This window comes from Sciurus carolinensis, chromosome 7 (assembly GCF_902686445.1).
Source record: "Sciurus carolinensis chromosome 7, mSciCar1.2, whole genome shotgun sequence".
Taxonomy (NCBI): Eukaryota; Metazoa; Chordata; class Mammalia; order Rodentia; family Sciuridae; genus Sciurus; species Sciurus carolinensis.
In genome coordinates, this window is record NC_062219.1 from 55,330,167 (window position 1) to 55,346,517 (window position 16,351).

The window sequence follows — 16,351 nt, forward strand, 5'->3', positions numbered from 1 at the left end:
AGGCTTTGGCCCTCAGTGACTGAGAGGACGATGCCATGGGGAAGGCAAGGAGAAGTGGATCGTACAGGCGTGGATTAAGAACTCTGTTCTGAACGTGTTAAGCAGGGTGTATCTGTTAGACATCTGAGGTAAGGTAAAACATGGGGTTATAAGTGAGATTGGATCTCAGGGAAGAATTGTGAGCTGGAGATAGAGGTTTGGGAGACCTCAGGTCCAGATGGTGCTCACAGTCATGAGACTGGATGAGAGTAAATATAGAGAGATGGAGAAGGGGCCCCAGGTACTGAGTCCTGGGACACTCCAGTGTTATTTAGGGTTTGTGTGTGTGTGTGTGTGGGGGGGGGGGAGTTCAGGAGAGGAGTCAGTAGGAGACAGCAAAACAGATAATGCAGTAGCAGTGAAATTTTGGCCCTACTGGTTGTGGCTCAGGTGAATGACAGAGAGGTGAGTTTAAGTGCCAGATAAGATCCACTTTGGGCAGTAGATGCCTGCAGGGAGCTTCTCTGGAAATCTGGCCTGTCCTGGTGACTGTAGAGAGGCAGCTGTTTGCGGAGCACTTGGGTATCCCCACAGGCAGAATAAGGCTGTCATGCCACATGTCCGTATTTTACTGTTACAGACTACTGCCACAGAGAGCCTTTTTTCATGTAACTTGGAGTACTTGTGAGGATTTGTTTGGCAGACTCAGAGAAGTGGAATTGCATTATGAAAAGCATGTGCATTTTGAGTTTTAATAAAAGTGACTAAATTACCCCCCATCAAGATTCTGTGCTTGATTTTTTACTTTGGGTCCAGCTAGATTTTTCTGTGAAAAACAGGCGATGGGCTATTTCTTGTGGCAGACTAATGGGAGACTTAGTTTTTCTGCCAAATAGATGGTGAAGGTAACGTTATAGGGGCTACAGCAGTTTAATTACTTTGGTTTGTCCTTTTCTCTTTCATTCCCATGTGCAGTAATGTTCTTTCTCCATGCAATATTGCAAAGAATGAAGGGAGTAGAAAGCAATGTGTAAACTTGTCCTTGAAAAAGGACAAATGTTACTCTAGAATTGTAAAAGACAGATTTCCTAATGTATATTATGTCTACTTCCCTTATTCTAAGCTATGGAGTTTGTCTCTTTCTGTTGACTAGAAAGGCCCAGATTAAGAGCTTTCTGATAAGAGAATTGAGTGGGGATATAGTTGTGGTGCCTTTTCCTTCTCCATTATAAAAATCCTTTCTCAGCAAACTTTGGTGAAGTCAGCACAGGCAAGGACATATTTTATTCAACAAGAGTGGGATCGATATGTACTGATATGTAATGGTGAGATAATTGGGGGACATCTGGCATTTAATTATAAATTACTTGTCATATGAGCTAGTGTTGTCTTCATTTAACACTGACTGGTGCAGTGATTTTCAACACTTAGGTCATTTAGAAAGTGCCAGATATTTTGGCACTCATATACCAGGTATATGGTTCTCATATACCAGGTCTCTAATCTGTGAGACCTTTAATACGGGTGATTTAGTACTGCCTTTAACCTCTCAGCTCAGCACTTGCAACCAAATTTGTCTCCAGTCCTCTAGGAGATTAGATAGTTTACAGAGATATTGTGTGTGATGTTTATTGTGTGTATCATATCTACCTTTGTGACTTTAGGAGAGTGCACACGGTCTTCTACCACCAAAAAATTATTCAGAAGTTTGCAAGAACTGTCGTGAAGCATACAAAACTCTGAGTAGTTTCTACAGTGAAATGCAAAAAATTAATGAGCTTGATAATAAGGCTGAACCTGGAAAGCATTTATGCATTGATGTGGAAGATGCAGTAAGTACTTGCTTCTGATTTGATGTGTATTTTGCAGGGTTGTTAAATAATCCTTTAGTATTATTATCTCTTTTGAAGGCATGTTGGAATCTGCATATGCTGTCTTAACCAGAAATAACTGTAGTAGTTATAAAGTAGAATATCTTGGTCTGTCAAACTAAATGGAAATTGATCAGGTACTTCACAAGTGTGTTGATAATTTATGACTTTTTTTTAAATTTGGAAAATGTGTGCTATTTTCAGAGGCATGGGCATTGTTGTATATTTACTTTAAATTATATTGGGTACTCATTGTTTATTAAAATTTCTAGATTTTACTATAATGTGTTTGAGAAGCCATTCCTTGTTTACTTCCTACCCGATGATTGCTTTATTTCTTTACATTTGTTACAATCTGAAAGTACTTGTTTATAGTCTGTCTCCTCTCACTAAAATAAAACAACATGAGGACAGGAACCTGTCTTTTTTGTTAATTGTTCAGTCTGTAGGATAATGACTGGCAAACAGTGGACTCTTAGTAAATAGTGTATTAACTGAATGGTCAGCAACAAATAGTTTGTTTCCATTATATAGCCTGCCTTTACATAGGTCACCACTAGATGGCGATCATGGCTTTTTAGGCAATAAGATGCCTGAGAAGTCATTAGAGGAAACAAATTATTGGCTCAAAGCAGAGAACTTGAAATTAACATTGATAAGCTTAACAGTTGCAAATAATGAGTGTGAATTATCACAACAACTCAGAGGGAACTGTAGTGAACCAGTAATATTAAAGAAGGTTTAAAAAGCACTTAAAATCACTACGTCATGAGGACTTTTGTTTTTACTGCTTTATTCCTATTGCCTAGAATAGTTCTTGGTTTGAAGTAGGCTCTCAGTAAATAATACTTTTTTTTTTTTTAAGGACAACAAGAGGATTTAACTACGTTCCTATATTGTTATATACTTGACCATAATATTTTGGTCAGTATTATGAATTTTGAATGTGGCATTGCTATATTAATGTAAATTTTATTTTTTATTTATTTTTGTAGTACTAGAAATTGAATCCAGGGGTGCTTTACCACTGAACTACATATATCCCCAGCCCTTTTATTTTTTATTTTGAGATAGGGCCTTGCCAAGTTTCAGTGGCTGGCCTCAAATTTGCACAACCTCCTGAGTCATTGGAATTACATGTGTGCACTACTATGCCTGGCTTGTATTAATGTAAATTTATACAATATCTAATTATTAACTAAATAATTATAAGAACTTGAAGACAAGTTAACTGTAAAATAGAATAATGTTATTTGTTGTTTCAGATGAACATTACTCGAAAACTTTGGAGTCGAACTTTCAACTGCTCAGTTCCTTGCAGTGACACAGTGCCTGTTATTGCTGTTTCTGTGTTCATCCTCTTTCTACCTGTTGTCTTCTACCTTAGTAGCTTTCTTCACTCGGAGCAAAAGAAACGCAAACTCATTCTGCGTAAGTTTTGTTTTTTGTTTTAACAATTATTCATTTGTTTAGATAACAGCCTGCTTTTAAAAGTTTTTGTCTGTTTTAGAAATGATATATATTCTGAGAACTCAAAGTATGTCAGCCTAAAATGGCTCTCTGCTTTACATTCTACAATTATGCTTACTAACGGAAGAGATTTGTGAGAATTTTATAAGTGCTGATTATAAAAAACCAGAGGACATGTAAATCATCTGAAATATCAGATTAATGAGAAAGCTATATTACTCCCAGAATGAGGTTGATAGTAGCAGAGAGGTATCAGCAGGGTCTTTGCAGTCCTAACATGGTAGTAGTAGGGATATAAAGATAGTTTTTAGGCCATTGGAGGCTTGGTAGAAGGACTTAAAGGTGGAGTAAGACCCAAACTTGCTGCTTGTTTATGAACAAGAAAGAATTGTAGTTCCAAGGACGTTACTTGACCTATAGCACATGCTCAGTGCGAACTGATTCCTTTCCTCTCTCCCCTACCAGCAGGGCAGAGCAAGAGAAACACCAGCTTGAAGATCTTGTCTAGCTAGAAAAGAGTGGCTCTTGCGTCACACAGATTTCTCCTTTATTGTCACAAGGAAAGAATGGGCTTGGCTTTTAGTAGTTTTAGTATTTAAAAAAGAATGATTTGCGAAGGGGAAGTTTATCTTTTTTCTCTTAGATATTACTTGTATTCTAGGACCATATGCTTTAAAAGTTCTTTTCCCCTTAAATTCCTTCCTGGCACCACTTCTTCTGATTTCACTTCTAATATACCTATCTTTAAAGTAAAATTGTTAAATGTAGATCAGTTTGAACTGAACCTGTAATGTCTTGTCACCTTAAAATGGTGGCTAGTAAAGGAGAGAGTCTGTTGTATGTTATATTTAGTAAAGCTTTTTAAAAGTAAATATCTGTAAACATCTTATAGATCAGTTCTAATGACAGTTAAATATTGTATGAACCTCACTGTTGAGAAGTTTTATCTTTCAGGACTTGGTGTAACTTTAAACATTTTATTTGCCTTGTGACTCTTCTGAACTTTGTGGGAAGCATTTACTGTTTCTATGTCAGGGTTTTTTGTTTGTTTTTACTGTTAAAGTCACTACCAGCCTTCTGCTATGCAGGCACAGACATTGGGATCATTTCTTAATTATTTTCTCTCTTTTATTTCTCTATTCCCACATTCCCCTCCTTACCTCCTTTCAGTTCCTCTGCAGTATTCTGGCAGCCCTGCTTCCAAAAACTGATCTTAAGTTACTCTGCCTCCTCTGGTCAACCCAGCTAAAGCCATTATAATCTCTTGCCTATAGTATCAGCAGGGTCTCTGCAGTCCTCATCCCTGCTTCCATCTGACCTACTAAATACATGGTATACTATATACCATACTGTATATAGTGGCTGGAGTAATTTTAAAACCTGGATTTTACCATGACCCTGTTGCATTTGGAACCCTTCATGTGTTTCTGTTATTCATAGGGCAACATCCAGACTTTATTTCCAGAGTCTGCTCTCCTAGTTGTGCATGACCCATCTGTCTTTCTAATTCATCACTTCTCTTCTCCTTGCTCATGATTCTGTGGGTAGCTGGCCTTCTTTCAGTCCCTCTTGGACACCAAGCTCATTCACACTACCCCTTTGCAAAGCTCTTCCCACTTTACTAACAGATCTTAACTCAGGTTTCTTGCTTAAGGAGACCTTTTAGCACCCCCCTCCACAATCCAAGAGTACACCTTCCCTTCAGTCTTCTGTGTCATCTTTCTTTAGGGATACTCAGTCACTTAGCTCATATAAGTGAAATAATTTAAGTCATTTCAACTAGCTTTTTATTTTCTACCTTGTTTGTCTCCCCTAACTGAACTGAAATCCCCATCAGAACAATAATTTTCTCTTTTTTTACCATTACATCATTGACATCTAGAAAGTACCTGATACTTAAAAATATTTATTGAATGAAAAAACATTATACTGTATTTAGTGTTAGGATTTTCTAAAGTGTGTTCCTCAGGGGGGAAAAATGTGGATCAAATAAGATTGAGAAGCAGTGCATGCCATGTCCTTTTCATGAGCTACATACCGTACACAAATGTAAGGTAAAGGATCCTACACTGCATGTCCCAAAACTTGACAGTAACACCTCTTCTTTCATAGAAGTGTTGCTAAGAAACACATTGAGGGAGTGCTAGTGCAAGCAAGCAGTTCTTGTCTGTGTACTTCTGCCTCATGGACATTTTCATTTCATTTACTTTTCTTTATGGTACCATTCATCAAGCAGTGTTTTAGTCAAATTTTTTGCTGCTGTGACTTAAGAACCCCATCAGAACAACTGTAGAGGAGGAAAAGTTTATTTAAGGACTCACAGTTTCAGAGGTCTCAATTCATAGACTGCAGGCTACATTCCTCAGGGCTCAAGGTGAAGCAGGAGATCATGGTGGAAGGGTGTGGAGGAGGGAAGCAGCTCACATGATAATCAGAAAGCAGAGAGATACAAATATATACCCCAAACCCAAGCCCCCATTGACCTACCTCCTCCAGTTACTCTCAGTTAATCCCATCATAGGATTAATTGACTGGTTGGGATAAGGCTTTCACAACCCAGTCAGTTCTTCTCTGAACTTTTTTGCATTGTCTTACACATGAGCTTTTGGGGGACACTTCACATTCTAAACTATAACAAGCAGTTATTGAATTCTTACCAAAATACTAGCGTTGTGGTAGGAAGTGGAATTTAAAAAAGAAACAAGTTGGTTGCGGTAGGTAGTACATGCCTATAAGCCCATTGATTCTGGTGGCTGAGGCAGGAGGATCACAAGTTTGAGGCCAGCCTCAGCAACTTGTTGAGACCCTAAGAACTTGGTGAGATTTATCTCAAAGTAAAAAAATAAAAAGGACTGAGGATGTGGCTCAGTGGCGAAGTGCCTCTGGTTTCAATCCCTGGTACCAAAAAATAAAATAAAATAAATAAAATAAATAGATAAAGGAACAAGGCATAATTCATGCCCTTAAAGAATACACTGACCCTGATTCAATTATTACAATGTGTAATAGAGGTGGAGACACAGTATTGTTGGGCCACAGAATGATTCTGCTTTCGGGGGGTTGGAATTTACCACTAGACCATTGCTGGGGTGGAATTTTAAAGGCCATGGGGATTTATCAGGAAGAAACTAAAGAGGCAAGAAGTTGTGGGTATGTGTACCTATCAGTATTGTTGTCTGATCAGTTTATTAAATAATCTGATAATTGATAAGAAGCTAGATCACTTTTTGTAATTTTAGATAAAAAACAACAGACAAACAAAAAAACTGCTGATTTAGTTTGCCTCCCTAATTTAGGCCCTTATTTATTTATTTTTCTTAGTTTAAATTTGCTCTTAAGTTTATGCTAAAGCAAACACACTGGTCCAGGAAGTCATGTTATCATTTTACATGTACAATGAGAGTCAGGGGAGATCCTGATTGAAACTATAGAAGTGGTTCTCATTTTTGATTATCAGAATTATTTATAAAGCTCAAAAACAAAACAAAATGGGTGCCTCAGTTCCACTGGAGGTCTTCCAAATCATACCTTTACTCTAGGTTACAACCATTGAAGTCAAAAGATTCCTAGTTTTTCAGTGTAAGATGCTCTCACACTGGCACTGTTGTTTTTCATTTCTAAAGCATGACAATGAGAAATATTTAACTGTAAGAACAAAACATATTACCATGCCAAATAGCCATGATTTTTTCTATTAACCATAATAACTCAATCGAAGTAGCACTCAATCAAAACTGATTGTTACTTATTTTCTTTGAAGCTATATATATTTGTGTTTGTGTATATGTTTGTGAATGTGCATGTGATATACAATTTATTTCTTCAATGTTATTTTATAGAATTCTTTCACTGATTTTTTTTCCCCCCTACAGTACTGGGAATTGAACCCAGGGCCTTGAATATGCTAAGCATAATCTCTATCACTGAGTTATACCTCCAGCCCCTAAATTTATTTTTTAATCTGAAAACAAACAAATTTTTCTCTTTCCATATGTATACCTTTCCTTTTCTTTTTCTCACTATATTGCACTGACAAAATTAGTGGCATGATGTTGAATAAGACCAAATATCCTGGTCTTATTCCAGATCTTGATGGAAGATCATTCAGTCTTTAATAATGGAGCATAATAATTGCTGTAGAATCTTTGTGGGTACCCTTTAGCAGATAGAAGTTTTCACTGATTTCTTTTAAGAGGAATTTAGATTTAGATTTCTGGCTTGGACTTTTAAAAAGATAATTTTATTATTATACTTTATAGCACTCTTACATTACCTAAGTAGATTGCTTTTTATCTATATTACATATTTTAAGATAGTGATGTTCAAGAAATTATAGATGATATCTGTTTTATTTGGTACTCCTTATAACAAAGTCATATGTAGTTTCTAACTAAGTTGTTTTTCAAGGTTGGTATAAAAATGAATTTTAATTTTCAGAAGATTGATTCTATTTGGATTCAAACAATAGATAAATACTGTGCTTATATAGAAATAATGAATAATTATGTTTAAGAATTAAATTTAAGTTAAAATATACTTTTGTCTTATCTAGCCAAACGTCTTAAGTCCAGTACCAGTAGTGCAAACATTCAAGAAAATGCAAACTGAAGCCAACAAGATGAAGGCTTGACATCTTATCACATGGATGACTCTTACCACAAAGATGAGTGGTGGAAGATATAATTTGATTCAAAAGAAGATAAGCTGTGATCTGACAAGTCAAGTTCTTAAGAAATGCAAGGACTTTAGATTTATTTTTAAATTTTAAAGAATTTTCAATTTTCCTTTTCCTTTTCATCCCTTTTTAAAATTGGATATTTTTAATTTTCAAGCATAGCAGTGTTGTCTATTTTAAAGTATATTTGTTACAATAACAAAAGATGCAAGAACAATCTTTGTTAGGCATGTTATTACTATTTGAGACTTGTAGTATCTCCTTATAAACATAAGTACCTCAAGTAGAAAAGTTTTTGAAGACAAACATTTAAAATTAATCACAGCAAAACTTTGAAAAAAAGTATACTTGCCAAAAGATAGCAAGTGCAGAGATTAAATTATTCTCCATTGCAGTATTATTATTATTATTATTATTTTGAGACAGGATCTCATTATGTTTCCCAGGCTGGCCTTGAACTCGAGATCCTCCTGCCTCAGTTTCCCCAGTAATTGAGATTATAGGTGTGCACCACTGTGCATGCCCCCCCACCATTGTGGTATTATTGTTATAGATATATTTAATATGTCCTGTATGACAATAATACATAATTCAAACCCTGTTTCCCCTAAAGTCATTTTTGAAACCACTAATTATAACCCTTCCTTACAATTTTTAAAAGTGGTAAACCACATAACATTTATCTTTGTAAAAAGATTTATGGTAACTGGTTTCTTACTTGACTTTTATAAATAGTATTTACATCTTATTTTTGCCTTTATTTCATAAGTAATTTGAATTCACTGGACTGCTTTATTATATTCAGGGCAAGATGGATTCTTTTTATACCAGGGATTTGCATTATGAATTACATTAAGTTATTTGGCAATTTATAATTTATTACAACTTTAAATCAAATGTAGCATTATCACATTGTATTTAAATTGTAAGTTTTTTAAATATAAATTTTCTCTTGTGATATAGGGGAATTTTTGGAGGGAAGAGAAAGGAGGAGTACCAAACTTCAGGCTGAGAAAACAGACCTGAGGAGATGCTCATTATAAGACTGTCGAATGGTACATACTGGAGGCCTGAATCAGATGAGAGTCTCCCACAGGAAGGAGTTAGATTAAGATGATGTCTATTTGTTTTCTAAAGTGTGTAAATCAGATAAAAGTGATATGACTAAAATGAAGTCACACATTTCACTCTCAGAAAATGAATTCTATTTTGGAATATTTGTATCAGCCTTTAAAATAATACTTTATTTCAGAATTGTTCATGATTTTATTTCTCAAGATTTTGGAACTGAGGATTTCATTTATTAATTCTTTCTTGCTTTCTTTATGGAAATAGGCTTTGTTTTAAATGTTGAGAATATGAAGTCTCCTATGTATAGAAACCAGAGTTTAGTTAAATAGTAAGAGAGTTTGAACTCTTCATACACTCAAAAATGCTCCATAGAGAGACACGAGAGTGTTTTGATAGTTTAAAAAAAATATTTAACACATATGCAGAGTGAAAGAAGGCTAATCCTGGGATGTCTGACATATCCAAAAGCTGTTACTGCTTTTTTGGTCTGCTATAATCTATTTAAAATATGCTACAGTTTGTTCTGCTGTCACTATTCCTGTTGCTGGTACAAATAACACTGTCTTGATTTGAAGCATGTGTTTGAGGGCCATTGAAAGCAGTCTTCATTAATGCAGATGAAACCTGTTTACATGTGCAAAGTTAGAAAAATGACATATTTGAGTCTGTAAGTAGTGACTTTGTGAGCACCTTTCAATATTATGTGTTTGTAAAAACCATTGCTTTTGGATATAAAGCTAATAAGCACTTTAAAAAAGAAAAGACAGCATTTAATATTTTTCTGGTGAGGTCATTGCTCTTTAGAAGTTGTATCAGCAGTAGTAGATTTTAAAAAATAAGTATTAAGTGCTACCCTAGAGTAAGTATTTCATTTTATAGTGATGGAAAATTCTTTCCATAGTTATGAATTGAGACACATAGCTTATGTGTATGCACAAGAACATCTTTAAGTTTTTGACACTTTAAAATAAAGTAACTTAAGGAAATCACAATGCTGTAATTGGATTTTTAAATACATTTTTTGAAACTTCAGACATAATTAACATCACATCCCAGTTTTCAGGTATTGAGTTTAAATTCCCATCTATCTTATAACTTTACTGCAAATAAAAATGTGCTTTTGGATTATTATTATTTTTTGTTTGAATTTGAGTGGTGAAAATCACATTAAATATTTTAACATATAATTCTAAATCAATGAATAACATCAAAGTTTAGTTGGCAAAAGTTGCTTCTCTTGGGATCACCATTTTCTAATGGTTCACAGATGGGCTCTACTTTTTATTGCAGTGTAGTCCTAATAAAGAACAACATTGTAGATAGGCTTGCAATGTCCAAAGACTTGACCTCAAATAAAAAACAGAAATCACTAGTAACGAATTTTGAAAACAAACTTATACTATTAACCTGTATAACAATTTTAAATGAGAAAAACTGTTTCCACTATATAGCCTTGATAGCTGACACATCCAAAAATTGTTTCAAAGGTTTGGATATACATATATTTGTGTGTGTGTGTGTGTGTCTGTGTGTGTGTGTGTGTGTGTGTGTGTATGTATGTATGTGTGAATATATATATAAACTTATTTTTTCTTTTTTTTTTTTTTTCAGTACTGGGCATTGAGCTCAGGGCCCTATGCTTGCTAGGCAAGTGCTCTACCACTGAGCTACATATCCCATCCCTTTTTAATTTTAATTTTTTAAATTTTGAGACAAGGTCTTACCAAGTAGCCCAGGCTGGCCTGAAACTTGCAATACTCTTGCCTCAGCTTTCCAGGTAGTTCCATGTATGTATTTTGAGCTAGAAGAAACCCTAGAGGTCATTTGGTCATATAGAATCCCAGAGCTAGATGAACCCCTGGAGACCACCTAATCTGACATTCTGTCTACTGTATGGGTGTCTCTAAAAAATATGTGACTTATTTCCCTGTCTTCTTAGCTAGGGAAGCAGCACATCATAGAGGGCTGAGATGCCTAATCAAATGTTTTCTCTACTGCACACTCTGCTTATCTTTTTAAAAATTTTCAAAAATGATCATGTTGATTATTAAAAGGGCTTTGGCCTATACCGAATTGCACACTTAGCACTTACAAGTATAACTCTTCCAAGTTTGCTTGTTCTAAACTATTAAATTGGTTATGATAAATGTTAGTCAAACATAACACATTTTATGACCAGAAACTTTCTTTGTGTCCTTGGAATTAAAGAGGGATTTTAAAAGATAATTTGACTGATCCATGCCTCTTAAAATGTGAAGTTCTTCAGTGATGATTTTTAGAATTAGATTTCCCTATGATAAAGAGGTATTTAAAAAGTCCATCACAGTACCCAAATACAATAAAAAATTTCAAACCTTTAAAATGAATGATAGGTTCATTTTAGCCAGATACAATAGTAATTATTTTATGGTCCTATTAAAATGCTCAAGATCGTATCCAAAAGATTTGCCCAATAGGTATTGGAAATAAAAAAAATAGTTCAGTTGTAATTTCTGGGATAATTATATATAACTAGAGTATAAATAGGCAGGATTGAAAATTATTAGCTGTTTATTCTGTTTTGACTTTTGAAATGGAAGAGACTAGAAGGTAGCAGAAGGCTCTGGGCACTGATCTGTGTATCTTTAGAGGCAGTTGCCACAATAGAAAGCCTTGTAGCCATCCTTGTTTTCAGAGAGGATCAGAACCTCTCTCCTTTTTTTTTTTTAATTTAATTTAATTTTTTTTTGTTTAGTTTTAAATGAACACGATACCTTTGTTTTATTTATTTTTATGTGGTGCTGAGGATTGAACCCAGTGCCTGAGGCATACTAGGCAAGTGCTCTTCCACTGAGCCCCAACCCCAGTCCTTCCCTCTATTCTTAGTACTTTATTTTCTACATTCATTTGAAGTGCTGTTGCCAGGAATGTAATAGGAGCTGAGATACAAAGGACTTGACTTGTCTTTTTGAAATCCTCTTCATATCCTGGTTGTCCTCCACTAAATAAGGCACTGTGTTTATTTGTACTAGTCAAAATCTAGCACCCCTCTCCCTACTCCCATATACATGCCATTTCTCATTGCTTTATCCTATGATGCTCAAGAATTAATAATAATTGTGGTATGGACAAAAAAATCACATACAACATGAAGAGGGTAGATGAACAAATGGTATCTTCATATTAAATTTCTGCTCACCACATTCACACCTCTACCCTGAGATTCCTGAATGTATAGGGGAATTCTACCTAGGGGTGGCAATCTATGTGGGAAAGGGGAGTTGGGGACATTTGTCATGAAGCTGTGTGTGACTCACATATTCACTGTGCTTTATTAAATTGTATATCTACTGGGGGAGATTTTAGGAAATGATGGAGATTATGGAAAGAGCTAAAGGTCTGTTTGACCTTGTCTGGCATGCTTTGCCCACCAGAACTTTGCTGTCCACTCAGGACTTACTTTTTGCTCCACATCTCAGGGGCAGTGTGAAATGAGTGTGACCATTCAGTTCAACACAAATTTAACCATCACAGTATTCTTGGAGTTAAAATGTTTTAAGATTATATTATTTGCAAAGAAGGTACAAAGTGCAAGTACACTGGAGGTTAGGATTGATGTTGAAATCTTTAGCTACTAAAAAATAAAAGTATAATTATAAAACTAACAGAAGAGGGAAATATCAATATAGCCAAATCAAAAGGAAATGAGCACATAGAACAAACAAAATAGTGAGATGGTAAATTTAAACCCAAGTATCATTAAGTAGATGAAGGCAAAGGAGAGAGAGAGAGTCAAAGTTGGCATCCTCTTAATATCAGACCTGATGAACACAGCCCAAAAAGGAAACTGAATCTCACTATAAAATATGGAAGCAAAGATTTGTGGGACTGGAGTTGTGACTCAGTGGTAGAGCACTTGCGTAGCACGTGTGAGGAACTGGGTTTAATCCTCAGCATCACATAAAAGTAAGTAAAGTAAAGGTATTGTGTCCATCTACAAAGAAAATATTTAAAAATTTTTTGAAATGCAATATTTGTAAATTCATTTCATCAGGATGCTAAAATAATATAATTTGAGCATGTGAGAGTTTATTCCAGGAGTTCAAGATACTAAAAAAACATCTGTGGAACTAAGGTGTCCTTTGGTTATATAGCCATCAAACATCACCTGTCTTCACTTTAATACCCTCTGAGTCTCACTGGAGTCCTGATTCTGCATAACTGCAGGATTATAATCCTGGAAGATACCTAAAAGTCCTGCAAATCTGCACTGGCTGTCCCTTGTCACCTGAACTATCATTTCAAGAAAGCTGTATACTTTCTGAAGGTTATTTCTCATTATTGCTATATACATTCTGAAGGTTGTTTCTGGGATGCTGCTGCAGAAATTAGAAGGAAAAAAAAAACATTGATTTTTCTGTGTAAAAATCAAAATACAATTTTTTAAATAGGAGAAGTAATATGCAACATATGTAACAAGGTGTTATTTAATATATAAAGTGTTCTACAATTTTAATTCATAAAATTTAATTTAAATAAAAAATTAACTGGAGGTAAATATAGAAAAATGGCAAAGGAAAAGGCATAGAGAATTCTAAAACAAAGTTAGCCAGTGGAAATATGAATAGGTGTTCAACTTAACTGTACATATATTAAAGCTACATTGTGAACCTGTATTCCATTCAATGGATTGGCAGTTTTTAAAAAGGAATGGTGGATGATGACACATAATGGGGGATGGGAGGGGTTAGTGTTAGGGTTAGAGTGAGGGTTAGGGAGTGGGGCAAGAATGGAGGAAGCAAGGACTGTATAGAGGGAAAAGAGGGGTGGGAGGGGTGGAGGTAAGGGAAAAAAATAACAGAATGAATCAAACAACATTACCCTATGTAAATTTATGATTACACAAATGGTATGCCTTTATGCCATGTACAAACAGAGAAACAACATGTATCCCATTTGTTTACAATAAAAAAAAAAAAGGAATGGTAATATTTGGTGTTGACATGAGAATAATCACTTGAGGCAAGAATGCAAATGGACACAAACTTTTTAAAAGGGAAATTTCTTAATTATCCATTAGGCTTAGTATCTGAAAGCAGAATTGACAGATATGTTGCACTGGTCAGAGCTTTTGTCACTTTTAAGTTGAGTCAAAGATTCGTTCTGACTCAGATCCAATTCCACTCCCTCCTTGACTTTTTTTTTTTTTTTTTTTTTTTTTTTTCCAGTGCTGGAGAGTGAGCCCAGGGCTTAGTGCATGCTGGGCAAGCACTCTAGCACCAAGCTATATCCTAACCATTTTGTATTTCTTAAGAAAGCAACTTGCCATAAAGGAGAAAGCAAGGACTTTGAAATCCAACCTGGGATTAAACTTCTGCTGCTTCCCTTATTTGGACAAGCAGATTAAATTTCTGACTCTCACTTTCCACACCTGTGAAATGGGAGGTGCTAATATTTGCCTCACGAGACTATTGTGTTAATTAAATGAGATCAGGTATACAAAGAGCCTATATAGCATGATGATTAAAACCTAGTACTTCATACTACTTAGGAAGTACTAGCCCATCTTTTCCTTATGGGCTACACTATGCACAAACCGTACTATACAATTTGGCACTTGATATATACCCCTTCCCTTTGTTTCCAAGATTCTTTGTTTGTGATTATCCTTTCTCTCCTAACTTGATGGTAATCTCTTCCAATTCAGGGACAATATCTCCTTTGTCTTTTGTACTCATGGTTCAATGAATGGTTTTGGAGTCAGAATAATGCTTATTTGAGGAAAGATGACAAAATACATTCCTGAACAACATTATATTATGTCATAGGTATCTTTGTAGCAGATCCAAGATCTGTTTGAGACCATGAAGAACAGGCTTGCAGTTGCCATGAAAAGTATAAATGATTAAAAACATAACTGTAATGCAAAGTGAGAAGTGCTACCTTACATTCAGAAACACTCCTTTTCAGCACTGGAGAGTCCAGGCTGGGGCCCATGCTGGCTATCATGAACTGCTGCCCCTAAAACTAGCATCTGAAGTCATACATAATGCCTTTTCTGGGCAAGAGTCCCATGGGCTTAATCTCTACTAAATGATCGTTTATTAGATCTGACTGTTGAAAAATACCAAGTTAACACGGACAGTTAAAAAACATCAACATGATGCCTATAACTGGTTTAATTTATCTTTCCTCTTCCATAATCCCATGCATTACCTACTTATTTGCTGTAATGAACATGCCATTCAGTGAAAATAAGATTAACTGCTTAAACCATGGCATTACAGGCAGAGAACTTCAATGCCGCTTTGTATTTCATTGGAAAGTTCAGCAGTTAAACGATATGGAGTTGTCATTTCTTCTTTTGTAATCAAGACGGTTTCACTTGGGATTAGTGCTCCCCAGCCGATTCTCCTGATGGAACATTTGAAGCAGCAAATTTATGTCTAGGTTGCAGCCTGGCAGCAGTAACAGCCTTCAGAATCCAACCTGTTGGCCTCATCAGCACTCAAATTGCACTGCCCTTTTTGAAGTCCCCCTCTGCTCTAATGGTGATGGAAATCTCACCTTCCATCAGACTGTGGGAGGAAAATTGAAAGGGGACTTGGTCATGCCTCTAGAAAATAAAAGTGCAATGTCCCAGATGGGAGCAGGGTCCAGAAAATTAACCCAAATTCCCTGCTACGTGAATGAACCTGTTCTCTGCATCAAGGTTCCAGCCACTTCTGCAATGGAGGTTTCTGGACCATTCCAGTTTCACTCATCTCTCTTTTCTTTGAACTCTAATCATAATTATACATCTCCCTATGTTACTTAAGGCTGATTACTTACTGATTTGCATGATTCATATCATTGTTCCATATGAGCATTTGCTGTCTTTTCGGTTAGACTTCAAGCTCTCAGAAGCCAAGGACAAGTAACTGCATGGTCCTGTGCTCCTTGGCAGAGGGATGTGCCCTGGGTACTGCCACCGGTTCTAACTGCTTGTCTGACTGGTCTGGAGTGTGGAGGCAGCTTCAGCTGAGTGTACAGGAGGAGCTCTGTCCCTGTCGTGCCTTCTCTCTGAGGAGCACGTCTCATCTTTGGGGTTCATAACACCTAGGACCATAAAAAAGAGGCAACATGATGACCAACAGATTTGTCCATCCATTTGTTGATTTATTCATTCAGTACATACTTATTCAGCACCTACCGTGTGCCGGAAGTTGCTTCTTTAGTGTATGCACCAACAAACTTCTTGCTAACCATCTTGGCAAAAATGGGAGGAAGTTCAAAGAGCTAGAGGAAATCTTATTTCTTCTACATT

The 16,351-nt window shown here is 35.8% G+C and overlaps 1 protein-coding gene across 1 annotated transcript in view; it reads left to right on the forward strand.

Moving 5' to 3' along the window:
• Ostm1 (osteoclastogenesis associated transmembrane protein 1) overlaps nt 1-10,055 on the forward strand; it is a 30,789-nt gene extending 20,734 nt beyond the window's left edge. The window contains exons 4-6 of the mRNA XM_047559667.1: nt 1,644-1,811; nt 3,116-3,281; nt 7,873-10,055. Of these exons, the coding sequence (XP_047415623.1) occupies nt 1,644-1,811; nt 3,116-3,281; nt 7,873-7,928 (390 nt within the window). The 3' untranslated portion in view covers nt 7,929-10,055. The remainder of the gene's footprint in view (nt 1-1,643; nt 1,812-3,115; nt 3,282-7,872) is intronic.
• Nucleotides 10,056-16,351: the final 6,296 nt, after the last annotated feature.